This window comes from Schistocerca serialis, chromosome 5, assembly GCF_023864345.2.
Source record: "Schistocerca serialis cubense isolate TAMUIC-IGC-003099 chromosome 5, iqSchSeri2.2, whole genome shotgun sequence".
NCBI lineage: Eukaryota > Metazoa > Arthropoda > Insecta > Orthoptera > Acrididae > Schistocerca > Schistocerca serialis.
The window spans coordinates 651,337,019-651,360,886 of NC_064642.1; the positions used below are offsets into that span (position 1 = coordinate 651,337,019).

General features: G+C 44.6%; 1 protein-coding gene across 1 annotated transcript in view; it reads left to right on the forward strand.

Annotated features, from left to right (window-relative positions):
- The window catches only part of LOC126480666 (sodium-coupled monocarboxylate transporter 2-like), a 110,790-nt gene extending 95,418 nt beyond the window's left edge, over positions 1-15,372 (forward strand). The window contains exons 11-13 of the mRNA XM_050103889.1: positions 1,061-1,147; positions 10,296-10,462; positions 14,867-15,372. Of these exons, the coding sequence (XP_049959846.1) occupies positions 1,061-1,147; positions 10,296-10,462; positions 14,867-15,167 (555 nt within the window). The 3' untranslated portion in view covers positions 15,168-15,372. The remainder of the gene's footprint in view (positions 1-1,060; positions 1,148-10,295; positions 10,463-14,866) is intronic.
- The last annotated feature ends 8,496 nt before the right edge of the window (positions 15,373-23,868 follow it).

A 23,868-nucleotide genomic window follows, 5' to 3' on the forward strand; every position in this document is an offset into this window, starting at 1 on the left:
CACGCAGTAGCGTCTGAGCTGCTGTAAATAATTTCGAGTATCATTTAAACGGGCATTAATGTTTTCTAATCTATTTAATTTCTTACTTTAGGAAAAATAATTTTTCAAAATATTTTACAGTTTTTGTCCAAATATTTAAACATATATACACGGAAAAGGAAACCATTACCGGGTTACAGAATTCCATGAAACGTAAACAGTTTTCGAGAAGTCACGGTAATAGGGGAAAACAGTACTACCGTAGTTCCTGTTCTTACATTTCGTATTGTAGGAAAGATGGTTCTGGAAACTCTTTCCGTAATAGTGACAGAGTGTCACTGTTAATCTGCTACTATTGAACTTCCACACAAGTTACGTTGTTAGAAAACTCATTTTAAAACTACACAAATAAATATATAGCTATTGCAGTAATTCGTCAGCTATAAACGATAAAAATTTCTTACATACGACAGAAAAGTCGCCGCATTGTCTGCAGTAACTTAACAATACATACTACGATATATTTAATCGTTGCACATATATTTTGGATGACCTGTCATAGCTGCCTCACTCTACATACGACGGAAACTAATTTAGCAAAATGATCTGTAAGTACACTAACGGCTGACTCAAGATGAGGACGGCCTGCTGTGAACAGCCGCACTTGATACTATAGACCATTATTTTTGATCCTCTAAGCTCATCTGCTATACAGTCCGGCCCCGGTAACTGAGTGGTCAGCGTGACGGAATGTCAATCCTAAGGTCCCGGGTTCGATTCCTGGCTGGGTCGGAGATTTTCTCCGCTCAGGGACTGGGTGTTGTGTTGTCCTAATCATCATCATCATTTCATCCCCATCGACGCGCAGGTCGCCGAAGTGGCGTCAAATCGAAAGACCTGCACCAGGCGAACGGTCTACCCGACGGGAGGCCTTAGCCACACGACATTTCATCTGCTATATAGCCAGTGTAGAACCAGCTATATAATTTATTATCCACCCAGAATTACAGTAAGCTTCCATGGCCACCAGCCAGTCTACTTGTCCGATACGGGTACTTCACGACTCTACTCTGTGTTGCAGCTGGGCTATAGCATCGCAGGCGTGACTTCCGGTGCACTCCTCGGGGTCTTCACGCTGGGTATGCTGTTCCCCTGGGCCAACGGAAAGGTGAGTCTCTGGCACACATCGTTTAGAACACTCCCTCCTGCTTTCCCCAGTGTAACTACATGCTCCCTGTCGTTGAATCGCAACCTAGTTCGCTGCTGCTCTAGATAACATGCCATTCCACAAGGTGATATCTTTATTTACTATTGTAATGGTATCGGACGCAAGGACACAAGTAACGAAAATACTTAGCAGTGTCTACGTTACGAACTTATTCACGTATTTAAATTCGCAATAGTGGTAAGTATAGCATTTTGAAGGAACGTGAAACAATTGCGAATAGCTGCAGTATATTTATTTATTAACCTGTGATTTTTTGTGACTTGCCCATTTAACGCTCGCAAAAGAGACGTGTAATAACGACATTGCTGTTCGGCTATTTAGTATTAAGGCAACTATACGTAATGCGCCAGAAAGTAAACTGCAATAACGGATTTTCTGACCAGTAACAGAAGATGGTTTATGTATAGACCGCACTAGTAGCAAGATTATGAAGTCTTTGAGAGCAAATGATGGTAGCTATGTCTTCCACAAAAAATACTGCAACTTTGATGCACCATGTTCCCAAAATATTTCATAACTTTATATAAGGAACAAATCGAGTTGCAGAATGAAAAACTTATAAAAAATGTCACTTTTAGGAGACGTACAGTAACTCAGATGTTTATTACTGGTCTGGCCTGTCAAGTAACCAACGAATGACTTCCTGCTTATCTGATATAGCAGGATACGTGTTGGGGTAAGTATAATATTGCGCGACTGCTTTTGGATAATCTGTGATCTGAATTAAAACAGTAAACCTATCTCTGATGCAAAACGTTTCTCTTGCAGCGTTTCAACGGGTGCAGTTTGAGCATCACCGAAACGATTCTTACTTTTCTCCTATTTTACTTTGATAAAAATTAGGATTGTTATTTTCGGTTCACAATCCCCACAGCAACATTCTGTTATTTAGTTTGTGTCATATTTTATCATTTCCTTGATAATAAATAAAAGAAAAAGGCTACATTGGTCATGAATTTAAGTTAAACGTCTTGTAAATGTTGTTTTACGTTATTCTGTTTGTCCTCAAGTTAATATTGTCTCGTTTCGGGCAAATTCGATTTCAGGGTTGGCTATACATCTCTGCACATTTAAGAAAAGGCACTTTTACAGTTTTCTACGTACTGTTTGTAAGTTTATTACCTGATAACATCTAAACAATACGAAATCCACAACACAACAAACAGCTCGAACATCCTTGACATAATACTATTGCTGCTTCCAAAATTTTTACGCAAAAGACAAATTAATTACTTTCACTACCATATTTTTGTGATTCTGTATTGTGATTCAGTAGTCTATACTGTTCATGAAGAAATTGGTTAAATATTTATTGTTTTTTAGGAAGCACAGAGACATTAAGCTACTGGCCTACCTTTTGTTGCTATTCCCTTGAAATAATTTTATTTAATTTGTTTATGTATTTAATAATGTGTGTTAGAGCTTGTTTATGGTACATCCGTAGGAATATTTATTTAATTTCAACTCATTTAATGTAAATCCAGTATTTCGAATGTGTTTGAACGTTTGTGAGTACGCGTCGGCTTTGAGACATGGAGGGGGTATTCCAGCCAATCACAGCGCTCGTGAACGGGGAGACTGGATTGGAAATGGGAAAAGAGCATTGTTTCGAGAGAGGACAAGGGAGTTCGGGAGAGGACACGGGAGAGTCGGGGAACAGTACGGTGCGAGGGACGCACGGTCGCGAGAGAGACTTGGAGTGTGGAGCGGTTTGCGCGTGGTCGCGAGAGATAGAAATACTTCGGAGTGCGAACTTGTGAGATTTCCGTGGTTTCTACAGTGAACACGTAGTATGCGTTTAGAAGTGAACATCTCGCGAGCTATGTTGTCGTTCATAACTAATTACGTGCAGTAGGAATCTGTTGTTTCGCTGTTATTCAACTTATATTTTATGTAATGGCTGGACCATCGACACCAATAAGTGTTTTGGAAAAATATACTGCTTTCTCAAAAGTACTTCTACTATCGTACTCATCATTTAAAGTCGTTAAGATAGTACCTGCAGATTTTACTTAATTTCTATCTTTCATTTATAAATTTATATGTTACATTCATAATTCGGAATTTCCGAGTGATAGAAACTTTCGAACATTTGATTCATGAGTATATTAATATTGCTTACTGGAGACTGAGCAGAATTTGACTTGTAATGCGGCAACTACGCATTCCAGCCCCTAGACAAAGCATTCAATATTTCAACTCTGAGTTTGTGAGTTCGTAGTTGGGGCCACCCCATCACCTCATTTCATATTGTTTGAAAACCTGCAACATTAGGCATTATTATTTTATTTAGAGAGATGACTATGTGCCGTTGTTAAGCTACATAGTAAGAAAGGGGATAGGACAGATGTCTGTAACTACTAACATGTTTCACTACTGATGTTTTTAAAATTTTTTGAGAGGACATATTCTAGTAAAGTATCTTATCTAGTGAGAATGTCACTTACATGCTCATTTACCAAATATTACAAGCACTAAATAATAAAAATAGAGACGGTTGGTATTTTCTGCGCATTATCTAAGGCTTTTGACTGTGTGAATCACAGTATTCTACTAGAGAAATAGATGGTTTGTGGGATTGACGGTAAAGCTAACCAATGGATAACGGTATGTCTAACCAAAAGAACAGAGGAAGATATACTTAGTAGCTGAACTAATGTGTTTAGAGGACATTATTATGTCTGGGGAGAAATCACATATGGGGTTCCCCAAGGCTCAGTCATAGGTGAACTATTGTTCCTCATATATGTTACAATCTTCCATTTAATACAGCAAGCATAGTATCTTTCCTTAGTATTGGAATCAATCCACGCATACACACTGCAACAGAAGAAATGATAAAGAATAACGGTCTCAACCTTAATTTTAAAATTTAATAAATCGGTTGGAAACTTTAAAAATTTTTAGTATCCATGTTGATGAGAAATTAAACTGGAAAAAGTACATTTTGAAACGCCTAAAGAAAATTTAGTTCAGCCACATTTGCACTTAAAGTCACAGCAAATCTTGGAAAGAGACGAATCAGTAAGGTAACATATTTTTAATGTTCAACAGTGTCATATCGAATAATATTTTGGGGTAGCTCACGATGATGAAAGAAAGTATTCATTATCCAGAAACGTTCTGTGAGATTAATATTTGGTACTCACCCACAACGACATAGCAGACATGTGTTTAAGGAGTTAGGGGTTTTGACTACTACTCCACAGTATAGTTATTCCCTCACGACGTTGGTTGTAAATAATTCAATACAGTTCAAAATGAATATGATATACATAGTTACAATACCAGATGAATAAATGACATTTATCATGACACATATCGTTCTCTTAAGCACAAAATGGGATCCACAATGCTGCCACCAAAATTTTGATCACTTAACCAGTGTTACATAACGTAAAATGTAAAATCTGAGAACAATGAAAAACCTTCTCCTCAAAGACCGATTCTGTTCCGTAGAAGTATTTCTATCACTGTAACATGTGTGATCTTATTCACAAAGTAAATTTTGATATAAATACAAAGTGACTCGTTTAACATCGCTAGGATTTATCGTCCAAGTGATCCTTGGAGCACGAAACTAACAGTAGCTACCTTAAATAGTTTAAAATAATCATCAGGAGCTACCTAAGGTAGAACGACCACTTAAAACAAATATTAGCGAATGCTGACACCACAACAAGGTCCACTGTGAGAATCTTAAGGAAATGTAGTTCATCCCCGAAAGAAGTTTTTTTTCCCCTATTCGAACGATTGTTCAGTATTGCACTTTAGCTCGGGATCCTCAGTAGAGTTAAGAGATAGAGGAAATTCAAATACGAGCGATATGTTTGGTCACAGAATGGTTTCGTAGGTGCGAGAGCTCTATGAAAATGCTACCGATAGCTGCAGTGTTCGTAGCTGGAGGACGGAATAATAATTCTCGGTGGCTCTTTACTACTTCTAACTCAACCCTAAGCCACCATTTTTTTCCTACCTTGGGTTCATATTTTCATCTCTTCTTAATTACCACGAATATGCACGAAATTCTCTATAATATATTTTGCGTGTTCAACACTCTGACTTGCCCTTTGACGCTGCCGATGTCCTACGTCTTATGCCACAAAGTTATTTGCTCCTGGGTGTCGTAGCAGACAGCAGATGTCCTACCTAACTGTCACTTTTGGCTGTAGGGGTCTCTCATTGAATTCATCCTCCACTTACTCTTTCTAGTTCCTCAGTTTGCACCTTACCTCTTCTCTTAATTTTTAACAATCTTCTTTCGTTGATTTTCCTTTACCCCACAGTCTATTCCGGCTAATGTGCAATCTACTTTCTGAATTTGACAAATTTTGTTTTATTAACATTTTGCCCCGTCCCTTTTCTCATGTCACTGTCGTCCAAATATATAATGTGATCAAAAGTATATGGACGCCTGGCTGAAAATGACTTACAATTTCGTGTCGCCCTCCATCGGTAAAGCTGGAGTTCAATGTGGTGATGGTTCACACTTAACATCGATGACTGCTTCTACTCTCGCAAGCATACGTTCAATCAGGTGCTGGAAGGTTTCCTGGGGAATGGCAGCCCATTCTTCACGAAGTGGTTCACTGAGGAGAGGTCCGATGTCGGTCGCTGAGGCCTGGCACGAAATCGGCGTTCCAAAATATCTCAACAGTGTTCTATACGATTCAGGTCATGATTCTGCAAAGACCAGTCTAATACAGGGATGTTATTGTCGTGTAACCACTTCGCCAAAGACCTTGCATTATGAACCGGTGCTCGATCGTGTTGAAAGATGCAATCGCCATCCCCGATTTTCTCTTCAACAGTGGGAAGCAAGAAGGTGCTTAAAACATCAATGTGAGCCTGTGCTGTGATAGTGCCACGCAAAACAACAAGGGACGCAAGCCTCATCCATGAAAAACATGACCACATCATAACACCACCGCCTCAGAATTTTACTGTTGACACTACACACGCTAGCAGATGACGTTCACCTTCCATCGTCCCATGTTTACACTCCTTATACCAAGCGAGGCGTCGTGTGGCATTTACCGGAGAGATTTGTGGCTTATGAGCAGCTGCTCGACCATGAAATCCAAGTTTTCTCACCTCCCACCTAACTGTCATAGTGCTTGCAGTGGATCCTGATGCAGTTTGGAATTCCTGTGTGATGGTCTGGATAGATGTCTGCCTATTACACATTATGACCCTCTTCAAGTGCCGGCGGTCTCTGTCAGTCAACAGACGAGGTCGGCCTGTACGCTTTTATGCTGTACGTGTCCCTTCGCGTTTCCACTTCACTATCATATCGAAAACAGAGGACCTAGGGATCTTTAGGAGCGTGGAAATCTCGCGTACAGGCGTATGACAACAGTGACACCCAATCACCCGACCCGTGAGTTCGGCGGAGCGCCCCATTCTGCTCTCTCATGATGTCTAATGACTACTGAGGTCGCTGATATAGAGTACCTGACTGCAGGTGGCAGCACAATGCACCTGATATGAAGAACGTATGTTTTGGGTGGTGTCCGGATACTTTTGATCACATAGTGTATCTAAGACAGTTAAGCCGCGTGAACCGTGGAAAAATTGTCTTGTGTTATCGTATTTTAACCGTCTGTGTATCGTATTCCCTAAAGGTAGAACTTTGGGACTAACACGGCGTGTGGCTAAACGAGCGTTGTAAATCGTCTAAAAACCACACTCAAGCTAGCCAGTGCACTATCCCACGGTCAATAATACGCTGTACAGATTCAATGGTCCAGGTGTAGCCCACATCCCTGTCTCGTAAGCTAGCGTGGTGCTTGCTACTATACACCAATAGATCTGTTTTAGAGAATGTACGATAGCACTAAATTTCAGATGCTTTCATTGAAGCCGGCCGGTGTGACCGTGCGGTTAAAGGCGCTTCAATCTGGAACCGCGTGACCGCTGCGGTCGCAGGTTCGAATCCTGCCTCGGGCATGGATGTGTGTGATGTCCTTAGGTTAGTTAGGTTTAATTAGTTCTAAGTTCTAGGCGACTGATGACCTCAGAAGTTAAGTCGCATAGTGCTCAGAGCCATTTGAACCATTTGAACTTTCATTGAATCTCCATTTATGATGCTCCACACATAACTTTTAATCTGGTAGCAGTAGAGCGATTTTATTGAGGAAAGACGTCTTCGCTAGCGTCAGTCTACAGTTGATACCTCCATTCCTTCGGCACCATCTGTACAATGTTCTTCCCTAGACAGGAGAAGTCTTCTGTTTCTACTGCTGCTCTGTTCTTTCCAAGTTTCGTGTTAAACAAGACAAGCTAGCTCTAATTTATTCGTTGGCATGCCTTCATAACCTAGACTAAGAACCTGCACTACCGAGCTTTTGTCTTGACTTGTTACAGCATAATACATTTACATATTTTTATCCATGATCTCTTATTAGCACTCTGTTCCACAGTACCTTGAGGGCCTAACGTGTAGCTGCTGTACGTTGATGTTTTACAGGGTCTTTCAGACTATGTTTAACTTCTGCAATATTCCTGTGTCGACAGAAGAACGCAAACCAGTGGCGCATATATTTTGACGTAAGAAAAACGTTCACTGTCATACACCTACTGAGGTCACGAATTTTTCGTATTAAATATATTCTATAATTATTATAAATGTAGTAATTGGTAATAGCTGACGGAAATGGAAACGAGGTTTTGGCGTCAATGGCCGGGAGGCCCCTTGCGGGGCAGGTGCGGCTGCCTCGGTGCAGGTCTCATTACATTCGACGCCACATTGGGCGACCTGCGCGCCCGATGGGGATGAAATGATGATGAAGACAAGAAAACGCAACACCCAGTCCTCAGCGGAGAAAATACCCTACCCAACTGGGAATGGAACCCGGGCCAGTAGGACGGCAATCAGTCACGCTGACCACTCAGCTATCGGGGCGGACATAATAGCTGAAGATACGTTTCAAATAAGTGATTTGCTGGTTATGTTTCACTCCGGTCATTAATACTAGAACACACTAGCCTCATTTATACACTCCTGGAAATGGAAAAAAGAACACATTGACACCGGTGTGTCAGACCCACCATACTTGCTCCGGACACTGCGAGAGGGCTGCACAAGCAATGATCACACGCACGGCACAGCGGACACACCAGGAACCGCGGTGTTGGCCGTCGAATGGCGCTAGCTGCGCAGCATTTGTGCAACGCCGCCGTCAGTGTCAGACAGTTTGCCGTGGCATACGGAGCTCCATCGCAGTCTTTAACACTGGTAGCATGCTGCGACAGCGTGGACGTGAACCGTATGTGCAGTTGACGGACTTTGAGCGAGGGCGTATAGTGGGCATGCGGGAGGCCGGGTGGACGTACCGCCGAATTGCTCAACACGTGGGGCGTGAGGTCTCCACAGTACATCGATGTTGTCGCCAGTGGTCGGCGGAAGGTGCATGTGCCCGTCGACCTGGGACCGGACCGCAGCGACGCACGGATGCACGCCAAGACCGTAGGATCCTACGCAGTGCCGTAGGGGACCGCACCGCCACTTCCCAGCAAATTAGGGACACTGTTGCTCCTGGGGTATCGGCGAGGACCATTCGCAACCGTCTCCATGAAGCTGGGCTACGGTCCCGCACACCGTTAGGCCGTCTTCCGCTCACGCCCCAACATCGTGCAGCCCGCCTCCAGTGGTGTCGCGACAGGCGTGAATGGAGGGACGAATGGAGACGTGTCGTCTTCAGCGATGAGAGTCGTTTCTGCCTTGGTGCCAATGATGGTCGTATGCGTGTTTGGCGCCGTGCAGGTGAGCGCCACAATCAGGACTGCATACAACCGAGGCACACAGGGCCAACACCCGGCATCATGGTGTGGGGAGCGATCTCCTACACTGGCCGTACACCACTGGCGATCGTCGAGGGGACACTGAATAGTGCACGGTACATCCAAACCGTCATCGAACCCATCGTTCTACCATTCCTAGACCGGCAAGGGAACTTGCTGTTCCAACAGGACAATGCACGTCCGCATGTATCCCGTGCCACCCAACGTGCTCTAGAAGGTGTAAGTCAACTACCCTGGCCAGCAAGATCTCCGGATCTGTCCCCCATTGAGCATGTTTGGGACTGGATGAAGCGTCGTCTCACGCGGTCTGCACGTCCAGCACGAACGCTGGTCCAACTGAGGCGCCAGGTGGAGATGGCATGGCAAGCCGTTCCACAGGACTACATCCAGCATCTCTACGATCGTCTCCATGGGAGAATAGCAGCCTGCATTGCTGCGAAAGGTGGATATACACTGTACTAGTTCCGACATTGTGCATGCTCTGTTGCCTGTGTCTATGTGCCTGTGGTTCGGTCAGTGTGATCATGTGATGTATCTGACCCCAGGAATGTGTCAATAAAGTTTCCCCTTCCTGGGACAATGAATTCACGGTGTTCTTATTTCAATTTCCAGGAGTGTATTTTATAGCTGCCGGTCATGCATTTTGGATAGAAACTCCTTGAGTGGCCATTGCAGTACCCGAGACAACGCACTTTTGCGGATTGTTCTGATACTTGACGTAGTGTTTTCGTTGTCACCAGAAAGAATGCATGTGCTACCATTAGATCCAAAGTTTTATGGCTGTAGTCATTATTCTTCATAACAATTGAGACTAATTATACGAACAGGGCAAACAGCGAAGCGTTTTTCGTAAACCGAACCAAACGTTATTTCTTTTTGTTATGTATAGATTTATACGTCCCTCCAAATATCTGTAACTTGACAGTTCTAGTGGAGTAGGAGAGATTATTGTATCCAAACTTTCACCTCTATGCAGTTCTGTAATAAGAGTTTAACAAATCATTTAATTTTATTTTTAAGAGATGACATTCACTCTCCATTTGTTGCTGTCTTTTTTTTGAATTTACAGAAACCGATCCCGCAAATTACAGTTTTTCCAAATGTGGAAACATGTTTCATGCTACAACATGGTCATGTAGGTAGTTAGGAACAACTATTGAAATTGAAAAGTGTTTCAATCGACAAAATAATGTTAGTACTATGTTAAGCCGTCTACGTGTTACACTGTTACTCTACTACGCACCAAACGTGCCTTTCACATTCTAAGTACGACATGGGTGTACAGGGCGCTATCGCCGGAGGCCTGGCTAGCATGGTGCTGGTGTCGGTGATCCTGGTGGGAGCGCAGAACGCTATGGCCACTGGCACCATAGTCTACCCATGGCTGCCCACCACTACAGACGGCTGTGCGGCCAACGTCACAGCTGGTGTGTTCACCAGCACAACCCCAAGGTAAACATCCCACATTACAGCGTTCAGTGCTGCTATATACTTCGCTTTATAACCAAGTCATAAGATGAGTGGTCTGCACAGAGACTTTTGATACAGTAACATGAATTACGTGTTTTGGTGACTATGGTCTGGTCTCATGTCCTGATGGGAGGAGATATTTAGGTATTGTCTTTCCATTCAGTTTTTCACAACGTGAAGGTTTTGGCCTACACCTAGCCGCCAAACAAATGTGAACCCCATTTGTGTTTTGAAGAAAAGTAGGAGACTCGTCTCTTCTTCACTTCATTTAGGTTCCTTGAAGAGATCTGGCCACTATTTCTCTCTATCGAGTAATTCAATTTATTGAGGTTCATTTTAGCAATAATCAGCTGTCCCAGGCGTTCAAAAATAATCGTCGAGTGCTTTGAAAGGTGGTAGTACTGAGGAAAACCAGAAAAATAAGTCCAATATGGATCCGGAGACGCTTATCGAGATAAGCAAGTGTTTATAGGAAGGGTTGCGCGACATTTGGTTGCGGACATTAGTACATTAGCACAGTCATTGCATTGGTGCTCTGACAAATGTGTCGGCAGGGTCTTTTTCACAGCACACTATCTGCCATTAGAAGGTCTGCAGTCAGTTGTGCAGTTCAAGTCGTGTTTCAGTCTACGTTAGTTTTCGGCAGAGGAGCTTCAGTCTGGAACAGCACGACCGCTACGGTCGCAGGTTCGAATCCTGCCTCGGGCGTGGATGTGTGTGATGCCCTTAGGTTGGTTACGTTTAAGTAGTTCTAAGTTCTAGGGGACTGATGAGCTCAGATGTTAAGCCCCATAGTGCTCAAAGCCATTTGAACCATTTTCTACGCTAGTTTTCATTGTATTTGTGTGCTCTATTGTACAGGCCGTCCACCCTTGGCATGTATGATGGTGTTCTACCTTCTTCCAAACGCGGATTCAGTTAAGTGTTTACTGTTAGTGCACTATTTGTACGTACAAATGGTGCAGTAATTTGCATTTTCTCTATCACCGTTTGTTAGAAATGGCACGCCGGATATGATATTCTGCTATGGTTTAGAAAATTGACGTACGTTGTGAGCCCGAGACTCCTACGCTGAAAAAATGTCGACAGTGCAGAGTGCCCTCTGATAAGCTGTTCGGTGGGTTTTTCCAACGTGTGAGGGACACAGGTACCTTTGCACATCGGAAGATTGACACTGAAAGGCCCCACGCAGGCCACACGCCTGCCATAGAGGAGCGCGTGCTACGTCAGTGGAAGAAACCCTTGAGACCCTTGAAGCGATTAGCAGCAGGAGAAGGCGCGTCTCACACTGTTATCTGGGGGATACTTCATAAAAAATTCCTGTACCCTTATCATCTACAGCGCTTTCAGGCCCTATGGCAGCAGGATCATCATGGTAGGCACCCGTTCTGTGGCTGTTGCAGAAGTGTACCGCAGGTCCACTGTTCACATCCAAGACTTGATTTACCGTTGAGGCAGGGTCCACACGAGATGGTGTCGTGAATTTCCATAATCAGCATGTATGGGCCGATGTAAATCCTCTAGCAGTTCGGGAAAGAAGGAATCAACACGTACTTGGCGATATATTAATATAGCGATATGTGCTCCTACAAAGATTAACTGGGGCGCATTATTTGGTCTTCTTCATTAATGTATTGCCTACCTTGTTGTAGGCTGTGCCATTGCAACAACGAATACAAATGTTGTTCACGCATGATGGCACACCAGCACACTTTCGTGCAAGTGTACACGGACATCTCATGCAGACATTTGAGGACCGCTGGGTTGATCAGAGGGGGCCCACACCTTGCCCTGCTCGTTCTCCAGACCTCAGTCACCTAGACATTTGAAATAACTGGTCTACACACGCCAATCAACGATGTACGGACACTACAGTGTCGTGTCTTCAATGGATGCCAGGAGGTACAACAACCGGGTATACTTCAAAGGGAGCGTCATTCCGTACGCCGAAGGGCTGAGGGGTGGACTGTCATGAATGGACGCCACGTTGAACACCTCCTCTAAACACGTGTTTGTCACGGAGGGTATGCCTTTCTGGACCCATGTTTACCGAACTTATTTTTGGCTATGGTTCAAATGGCTCTGAGCACTATGGGACTCAACTGCTGAGGTCATTAGTCCCCTAGAACTTAGAACTAGTTAAACCTAACTAACGTGAGGACATCACAAACATCCATGCCCGAGGCTGGATTCGAACCTGCGACCGTAGCGGTCTTGCGGTTCCAGACTGCAGCGCCTTTAATCGCACGGTCAAACGGCCGGCGAACTTATTTTTCTTGTTTCAATAGGTACTACCACCTATCAAAGTATTCGATGCTTTTTTGAACACTCTGTATGTTTGTGTGTGCGCGCGCTCGCGCATGTGAGTCCAGCATCTCCTCCCAAACTTATGGATCGAATTCAAACAAATTTTTCACCGAAACTGCACGCATCCCGAGTAGCAGCACGGAATAAATTTGAAAGTCCTTCCTGTCCTACAAGTTGAGATATGCACAAAGAACAGTGTGTACGATGCCCTGTGCAACAAGTGTGTTGTGGAAATAATATTGGCCTGGTTTATCAACTTGTTTTTCAGGGGCCACAAATGTGGATGGTCATGGCTGGGGCCGGCCGGAGTGGCCGCGCGGTTAAAGGCGCTTCAGTCTGGAACCGCACGACCGCTACGGTCGCAGGTTCGAATCCTGCCTCGGGCATGGATGTGTGTGATGTCCTTAGGTTAGTTAAGTTTAAGTAGTTCTAAGTTCTAGGGGACTTATGACCACAGCAGTTGAGTCCCATAGTGCTCAGAGCCATTTGAACCATTTTTTCATGGCTGGGGTAGGTTGACATGACCATAGGAGAGGATAAACAGAGAGAGGGGTAGGATGGAATGAATTTGGACAGAGGATGCCGGATCAGTTTGGCACAGAGAGGTGGGGAGCAGGAGATGAACAGCGAAAGGGGAAGGAGGAGGTAGGCAAAAAGATTGGCAGGGCGAAATCGATATGGGGAACAGGAGATGGACAGAGAGGGGGAGGAGCAGATAGATTGAGGTGGAGGAGTAGATAGGCTGAGAGGTAGAGAAGAAGAAAGAGGTGGAATGAGAAGTAGATGAGCAGAAAGGATGGAGATGTAGAGGTGGTTGCTGAGAGGGGTCAGGAGAAGATGGACAGGGAAAAGGGGCAGGGAATGAATCGTGAAAATTAGGGAGGAGTAGATGACAGGGAGCAAGAGGAAATGGACAGATAGGGGGGGGGGGTGTCAGGAGGAGATGGATGGAGAGAAGGTGGCAGAAATATATTGACAGAGAAAGAGGGAAGAAGTGAACAAAATGGGTCGAGGCTGGAGTAGACAGAAAGAAAGAGGAGAGGTGATTGACAGAGAGAGTTGAGAAGGGGATGGACAGAGAGGTAAGGTAGGGGGGGGGGCAGTGACAGAGGCTACGGAGGAGAGGCTGGACAGAGAGAGGGTGGGAGAAGGAGATTGGCAGTCAGAGATGGGGGTACAGTTCAAAATGGTTCAAATGGCTCTGAGCACTATGGGACTTAACATCTATGGTCATCAGTCCCCTAGAACTTAGAACTACTTAAACCTAACTAACCTATGGACATCACACAACACCCAGTCATCACGAGGCATGGGGGTACAGGAGGATACGTATGCAGTGTATGTGTCTAATGTGAGCAGTTAATTGACTGATCTCTTAAAGGTGCTACAAGTCTACTAAAGAGACTGCGCTCACTGTCCCCGTGAATACTCAGAAACATATCCTTTTTCATGTGCTGTTATTTTCTTACGTCTACTTTTCCCATTGACAGCTATAAAGAGGTAGTACTGAAGTGAGATTATTAGGTATAACTGTGCAGGATGCTGTACAGGATCCTTACCACACAGGATTGATTTAGGATATCGAAAACGTTCGAAGAAGGCCAGCCTAGTGCCTAATGAGAGAGATCATGAATGTGTTAGCGAGTTAGGGTGGCAACCATTGAAAAAACGGCGTTTATCGTTGTGGCAAGAGGTTTTTTGGTCACCAAATTACTCCTCCAAATGCTCAGACATTTCGTTGACTCCCATCTACATAGGGAGAACAGACGATCGTAATATAATAAGTAAAATCAGAATTCAAGATATTCAATAGATAGTCTGAATGAGGTCAACCCTCTGTCAAACACTTGCGGAGAAGTCATGGAGATGTAAGCGAGATATACATTTGTGCAGAGGCTTCGAACTGCACCCCGTAGGACGCGGTGGCTGCTCACAAAGGACCTCTGCCCGTACTGCCATTGTCCCCTCCCCCACCGCGCCGTCAGCGCAGTTGGGGGCCAACTTAGTTGTGCATATTCCCGTATTGCCCCACGATATCCTCCCGTAACTGCGCCGCTGACAGCCACACACCTGTTGCAGGCCAGAGGCGGCGCCGGCGGAGGCGCCGCTGCTGTTCCAGATCTCGTACATGTACTACACGCTGTTGGGCGCGATCGCCGCCATCGCGGTGGGTCTGGCGGTCAGCTTCTGCACGGGCGCGCGCCGCCCCTCAGACGTGGACCCGGCGCTGCTGTCGCCGCCCGTGCGCTTCCTCTGCCGGCCGCCCCGGCACTACACCGGCGGCGACGCCGCGGCGGCTGTGGAGCTGCTGGCGCCGCCCACCGCCCCCGCAGCAGGCAAAAAGCACAGCGGCGGCCGCCGCGGCTCCGGCGCCGGCTGACCCTGTGGGCCGGAGTTCCTGCCCGCGCTGCGGCAGCCACTTTCACGAAACGTGCTCTGCGGAGCCGTACCGTACCTGAACCACGGACTGCACTCCACCGATGAGCCTTAAACTAAATTCCGTATTTGGAATGTCTTTGAAATGTATTATGTACTTACTGAACGGTACAGACTAAATACTCAGAAATAAATCCTTTTTCATGTGCTGTTATTGTCTTACGTTTCCAGTTTCCTTTGAGAGCTATAAGGAGGTAGTGCTGAAGTGAGTTTACTAGGAATAACTCTACAGGATGCTGCATAACAATTCATCTGATTTTACAATACTGCAACTTCTACATCAGTGAAGATAGAAACATGAGATCAGTAGAATCTTGCCACATGTGAGACGTCAGGCACTCACTCAAAATTAACCTGGCATTCATTAGGACAGGGGTATTGTAAATCACACGCAATGTAGGGTACAACGTTTAGAAATTACACTGAGATGACAACAGTGATGGGACTCCTCTTAATACCCCGTCGGACATCCTTTTGCCCGGTGGTGTAACTACTCGACCTGGCATGGACACAAGTTCTCCTCAGAAACACAGAGGCTTGCTGCCTCTTTTGCCGTCCATAGCTGCGAAAGTTTTGCCGGTTTTGGTTTTTGTGCAGAAACTGACCTCTCGATTATGCACCAAGTGTGTTCGATGTGATTCATGTCGGGAGATGCGGGTGGCCAAATCATTCGCTCAGATTGTCCGGCATGTTTTTCAACCTAATTCTGGACAATTCTGGTTCAGTGACAAGGCGCACTGTCATCCATAAAAATTCCATCGTTGTTTGGGAGCAAGTAGCCGAACACAACCATTTCCGTCAATAATCGGTTCAGCTGGACTAGAGGACCCAGTAAATTCCACTTAAAAACAATACTCACCATTATTGAGCCACGACCAGCTTGCACAGCGCTTTGTTGACAACTTGTGTCCAGGGCTTTGTGGCTAGAACGCAACCGACAGCTTTTGTCAACTGAAATCAGAAGTCATCAGACCAGGCCACGATTTTCCAGTTATGTTGCGTCCAACCGATATGTTCACGAGCCCAGGAGAAGCATTGCAGGCGATATGGCGCAAAGGCACTCGCGTCTGCCGTCTGCTGCCACAGCCCATTAACGTCAGATTTCGCCGCACAGTTCTAACGGACACTTCGTCGACATCCTACATCGATTTCTGTGGTTATTTCATGCAGTGTCGCTAGTCTATTATCTCTGGCAGCTCTACGCAAATGACGCTGCTCCCGGTCGTTAAGTGAAGGCTGTCGGACACTGCATTGTCCGTAGTGAGAAGTCATGCCTGAAATTTGGTATTCTCTGCACACTCTTGAGACTGTCATTGCAGACGTATTAAATTCCGCAATGATTTGGAAATGGAACGTCGCATTCATATAGCACCAACTACCATTCCGCGTTCAGAGTCTATTGATTCTTGTCGTACGGCCATAATAAAGTCGGAAACATTTCCGCGTGAATCATCTAAGTTGAAATGACAGCTCCACTAATACACTGCCCGTTTGTACCTTGTGTACGTTATACTACCGCCATGTGTATATGTGCATATATCTTTTTCATGACATCTGATCCACAGCGTTGCTGCCTCTGGATAATAATGGGGTCCCAGGTTCGATTCCCTGTCGGGTTGGGGATTTTATCTGCCCGGGGACTGGGTGTTTGTGTTGTCCTCATCGTTTCATCATCATCAATCGTGACAGTGGCTAGATTGGACTGTGCAAAAAAGTGGACTGTGTGGGAAAAAAAACCTGGGACTTTGTACAGGCGCTGATGACCGCGCAGCTGAGCGCCCCACAAACCAAACATCATCATCATAATCATCATCACCATGACGTCTGTCTCCTCTGTGTAGAATACAACATTTATAAAGTAATATGACATGAACACTGCAAGAGGAATGCGAAAAAAAACGTACGTAACAGAGACGAAGAAAAGAAATTGGTGCGATTCACTGAGAAATTAAAAGTGTCATTGGGAACAAAGTGGAGCATTTGCCTCAGCGTTTAACAGAGGGAAACTGACAAACTATTTTTGGGTTGGAGTAATGGTGCTGACAGAAGACTTACGCATCGAAACTAAAACTTTGCAGAATTTACCTTTGCACCAGTTGTAAATTGCTAGTTGCTATCAGTGCCGTAGGAGTCGAATTGGTTTTCTTAACTCTCTGGCTCGTCTGTTGTGCGATGGGCGTCGTGTCGAGATGGTGAGAAGAGAACGACAAAGAAGTTTTACCCTCTCCTTTTCAACAAGCATAGTTCAACTGTGTGTCGTGATTTGTATAGGGAGTACAACAGTGTATCTCCTATGACTCAAAGCTTTCGACCATGTTTCTAAAGATTCATTTGTTACCGCCATATTCCCACTTAAAATTTATGGTGTATTCATTTTTGAAGAAATGACAGTAGCAGCAATAACGTACTGGACATATTAAACATCTGTCTTCTCTCTCTCTTTTCTATTTTTTAAGTCTTTCATCAATTCCCCGCAGTGAAGATTTAGAGCCGCCACTAATAGAAAAGCGTCCTCTTGCTAGTGATGCAATGATCCGACACTTCACGTGTTCCTTGCAAAAATCTTTGAATCGATGTGCACTTGAAGTAGGCTCGTAGGACAGATGTAGTGTGAAGTAAGGTCGGAATGTGGAAACTGTCCATTCCAAGAATACTGTAAGGTATCACCGTTGAACAGTATCGATGACTTCTCACTGCGAATATGTAGAGGAAATACAATAGAACGAGCATTTTGCAGGCTAAGTTTTTGCCTCGAGGGAGTGCTAACAAACGCCTTCCCAACTGGCCTTGAAGGCCCAATGGTACCGACCGGCCGCCGTGTCATCCTGTCACTGGACGTCACCGGATGCGGATACGGAGGGGCATGTGGTCAGCACACCGCTCTCCCGGTCGTTGTCAGCTTTTGTGACTGGTGTCGCCGCTTCTCAATGAAATAGCTCCAAAATTGGCTTCACAAGGCTGAGTGCACACCGCTTGCCAACAGTACTCGACAGACCTGGACGGTGACCCATCCAAGTTCTATTGAAGCCCGACACCGCTTAACTTCGGTGATCTGACAGGAACCGGTGTTACAACTTAGGCAAGGCCGTTGGCTTGTGGGAGTGCAGTCTAAACTAAATAGTACCGGAAAATGATCGTAATTGTTTTTAATGCTCGTCTGTAAATACATGTGTCACTTGATCAGGAACGTGTCTGTGGTCTCCTATGCGGTTTCATTTGTTTACTTACAAGTTGGTGCCAAGCCTCATTAATTAGAGCTGCCAACGAATATTATACAAACTAAGACAATAAACGCTTTCTTATCAAATACTTTTTGAAAAGAATGTTCGTGACCTTAGTCCTTCTCTGCCTCGTATCCCTGAATATTGCCGAGATAGTGTTAGTGCGTTCCTCAACTATACATGTAGTCCTACCGAAGGTGCAACCTCAACGAAGGGGCATCTGTGGAGAGGCCAGATTAACTTGTGTTTCCTGAAGAAGGGCAACATGCAGCCAACATGGTGTTGCTATGTTGGTACTGCCAATGGCTGAAAGCAAGAGGAAACTGCAATAGTTATTTTTCTCAGGGCGCGCAGCTCCACCATATGGTGAAACGACGATGGCAACATCTTAGGTAAGGTATTACAGAAGTAAAATAGTCCACCATTCGGGTCTCTGGGAGTAGACTACTCTGGATGATGTCCTCATTAGGTAAATCGAAATCGACATGTTGCGGATCGGAACAAGGAAAATTAAGCCCCTTAATCAGTAGAGAAATGAACACGTTGTAGTTGGATAGAGGGGAAATTACAGTAGTGCGATGTAGGAGAAATAGCACGTCTGATCAGCTGAGTAGAGAGTTATACATACAAATTCAAGTAGGGGTAATGCAGGAGTAGCGAGAGCAATGCGTAAGAAAGTAGGTATGCGGGTGAGATAAAATAAAGAGCATAGTTAAAACATTACCTTAGGCAAGACGGATACAAAACGGCCACCCACCACAGTAGGACAGTAGTACACTTCGCAGTATTTGGACTAACTAGCATTGAAGTTAGCTAATCCGGATGTTGCACTCCTAAGTTCGTGCGGCCCTCCAGCTACAAATAGTGTCAATTGTGCTCATGACGTAGATGACAGCGTACGAGACAGCTCAGCCTTTGGCTCGGGTTAGATATTTACTACTGTCCCATGTCCACTTTTGCATCGCTCTGTTGTTCTGTTTTAGGAAACCAACCGAAAAACACGTTTGGCAATACTGGCTGTGGCCGGTAGCTAGAATCTTCGCCTGAAACGGCCTGATTGGCTAACGTCAATGCTAACTTGGAATCGGCGCAACGTACCGAATATTTTTCCTCACAATTATTTCTCAGCGCATCCTGCACTGCAACACCATTACGAGCTTTTCACACTGTTTCTATACACCCTATATACTCACTAGCGCGTATATGATGAAAATACAGAAAGAATGTGAGGTCAGATAAAATAAACTATTCAGAAGGACAACGGAGACGAATGTTTAATGTGAGGGATTAGAATTCTACGGATGGAAGAACAGAAAAGGGAAAAAATTGTGTGAAAACATGAAATCAGGCACAGCAATGAAGAGGAAAGATGCCTGGTAGAATTTTGCACATAGCATAACTCAGTCACTTCTAGAGCCATGAAGGGACGCTGTATACGCGGAAGAGGCCTGGAAACACCGACTTGTTTTAAATACATTGCATAATAGTAAGACAGAGTTTTTGAAATAAGATTTTAAACTGCAAAACATTCCCAGTGGCAGACGTTGATTCTGATTTCTTGTTTGTGAACTACCGATTAAAACTGAAATAATGAATTTGGAGGTGCTGAATCTCACTCGGTAAAATTAGCAATTTATCGCACAACTTGAGTTACCGACTAAGTAAACGTTTGACAGTACAATATCCAGAGGTATTGACTGATCGTTAGTTTGGTACTAGAAGGAACTGTGGAGGGTAATAATTACACAGGGACACGAAAAAATACATTACACTGATTCAAGAGAATGTTGGCAGCAGTACTGAGGCAGATAAAGAGACTTGTAGTGGTTGGAACAGCCTGCCTCGGGCTTGGATGTGTGTGATGTCCTTAGGTTAGTTAGATTTAAGTATTTATACGTAGTAGGGGGCTGATGACCTCAGATATTAAGTCCCATAGTGCTCAGAGCCTTTTGAACCATTTCAGTATTCGGACTTAAGATCTGGGTTCAAATGGCGTTGAATGTCTTCAACCTGTTCAGTTCAATGTATGATAAGCAAGCACACACAATTGTCTCTGTTGTTGTCATAAAATATATGTGAGGTACATACAGTTAATTTTTGTAATGGAGGAGTCTACAACTTATTACTGTTGTTCCAGTTGTGTAATTAATTGCTGCTTTATTTTAACATGTGCTTAGATACATATGATGTCTATTGACATCATAGTTAAGTATTGTAAAGAACCACTTCTTATTTTTGAACTTTTTCTCCTTTGGTGCAGCAGACTCGATGATGGTCCGAGCCTAGACTGAAATCGATCGTCTTTAATTTAAAAAATGCTGTTACAGCTGTGTATTTCTGTATTCAGTTTTTAACCTGCATTAAAGCTGTACAACAACACCTACTCCAAATGTTTCTACTAACGATTACTTTCACCTCTAAGTTTTTGAATATGCTAGCCAGAATTTCGGTGACCGGAAGATACCAGGTAACAGAAAACTAATTTTAAAAAATCACAAACTTATATTTCAATTCTTAATTTAACAAACTTCAATCGTAATAGTAAAAATTGTTATCTTTCATCAAACTCACGTATAACCATACTGACTAAGTTCTCTAGAAAACGTGAACTCTATAAGCACTACAGGTACACGTTAATTTAAATTCTCGCACAAATTTGAACTTAAAAATTGTACTTTCACCATAGCGGATCGGTTACAAGTTTAGTCTTCAACTACTCTCATGGGCGTAAATGTTCAAATGATTAGATACAGTTCACTAAAACAACTACAACAAGGAAAATCTTATACTCTATAGTCAGTTGAAAACGATATAATTATCTAAGCAGAACATTGATTTCATTGTAATATATCTGCTGCAATCAGTATGTGACTAACTGTAAGCCTTTTAAACCCAATAACTTAAAACATTTAACCGTTAAAACTATTATAATTCTGTAGAAGGAATATGAAATGTGAATCTGAAATACAGTGTATATATTAAATCCTAATTGCTTATTACCACTTGCAACAGAAATCATGATTATGTTACTGATGACAAGGAAAAAAAGAAAAAAAAAACATTAAAAAAACATAAGACAATTGTATCTTGTAGAATCCGGTTCACCTAAGAAATTAATTGTTAGTTATACGGTTAATGCAACGGTGCATTTAACGCATGTGATACTCAACTTTCTGAGTGCATCCGAGTCAGTTTTCCAACAGGCTTAAATTAGTTCCAAACTCTGGCCAAGTCATCAACGGCCAGTGTACTGCATATTGCAACTTCCCTCAAATCGCTGCATAGAGAGCCGGATACACCCTGCGCCGACTGGAACTCGATTCCCTCCGCTAGACTTCAGTCGCATTACGTAAATCGTCAAATAATCTGCAGTTACAACAGATTAATGCTCTGAGAGTAGAGGTCTACAGAAGTTGACCATCACATCTCACAGGTTTGGACCGACACAAGTCAAAATCGTCACTGCGCAACTCTCAGACGGACATTTTAACACACCACCATTAAGCAGACGTTGACACTCAGAATATCAGTCTTAAGTCACTGACTGCCGGCGGAGACTGCGAAGAGCCGCGTAGCCGGCGGCTGCGCGGAATCATGACGTCTTCGCCGCGCTACCGCCACGGCTTCTAGGCGGGCACTGCAGCGCCTGTTGGGCCAGTGATGTGCAGAGAGGATCGCAGTCGATCTATCACCCTCGGAACAGTACCAAACTGGCCTACTTTTTTGCTACTAACTATAACACACACACCAAAAAAAGTTTTGCATCACCCCGGTTTCAGAACTCCCGAGGACAGACGTTGACTGTTGATATTGTGTCCATTTGACTGTTCAGAGACGTTACTAAATCCGCCCAAAGATGTAAACAACCATGCATGAGCAGCGCCTATTAACGGAGGGGGTCCGACAGCCGATCAGTTCCAGTCATTCCACCAGGAAGGAGGTACAAGGCTCGTGTTGTCTGTAGTTCAATCACGTCTAGACGGTCAATACCGCGGTTCAATCGCGTCGGCATTGTTACTTTGTGTCAGGAAGGTTTCTCAATAAGGGAAGTGTCCAGGCGTCTCGGAGTGAACCAAAGCGATGTTGTTCGGACATGGAGGAGATACAGAGAGACGGGAGCTGTCGATGACATGCCTCAGGCCGCCCAAGGGCAACTACTGCAGTGGATGACCGCTACGTACGGATTATGGCTAGGAGGAACCCTGACAGTAACGCCACCATTTTGAATAATGCTTTTCGTTCAACAACAGAACGTCGTGCTACGACTCAAACTGTGCGCAATACGCTGCATAATGAGCAGCTTCACTCCCGACGTCCATAGCGAGGTCCATCTTTGCAACCACGACACCACGCAGCGAGGTACAGATGGGCTCAACAATATGCCGAATGGACCGCTCAGGATTGGCATCACCTTCTCTTCGCCGATGAGTGTCGCAAATGCTTCAACCAGAATACCGTCTGAGACGTGTTTGGAGTCAACCCTGCAGGCTGAACGCCTTAGACACACTGTCAGCGAGTGCAGCAAGGTGGAGGTTCCCAGCTGTTTTGGGGTGGCATTATGTGGGGCTGACGCACGCCGCTGGTGGTCATGGAAGGCACCGTAAAGGGCTGTACGATACGTGAATGCCATCCTCCGACCGATAGTGGAACCATATCGGCAGCGTATTGGCGAGGCATTCGTCTTCATGGACGCCACTTCGCGCCCACATCGCGCACATCTTGTGAATGACTTCCTCCAGGATAACGACATCGCTCGACTAGAGTGGCTAGAATGTTCTGCAGACATGAACCCTGTCGAGCAAGCCTGGAATAGATCGAAAAGGGCTGTTTATGGACGACGTGACGAACCAACTACTCTGAGGGATCTACGCCGAAACACCGTTGCGGTGTGGGGCAATGTGGACCAACAGTGCCTTGATGAACTTGTGAACGGTATGCCACGACAAATACAGTCATGCATCAAAAAATGGTTCAAATGGCTCTGAGCACTATGGGACTCAACTGCTGTGGTCATAAGTCCCCTAGAACTTAGAACTACTTAAACCTAACTAACCTAAGGACATCACACACATCCATGCCCGAGGCAGGATTCGAACCTGCGACCGTAGCGGTCGTGCGGTTCCAGACTGTAGCGCCTTTAACCGCTCGGTCACTCCGGCCGGCCAGGCATGCATCAATGCAAGAGCACGTGCTACTGAGTTTTAGAGGTACCGATGTGTACAGCAGTCTAGACCACCACCACTGAAGGTCTTGCTGTATGTTGGTACATCATGTAATGTGTGGTTTTCATGAGCAATAAAATGGGTGGAAATGATGTTTATGTTGATCTCAATTCCGATTTTCTGTACAGGTTCCGGAACCGAGGTGATGCAAAACTTTTCTTGATGAGTGTATAAAACGTCTAAACCTGTATACTATGCTCGA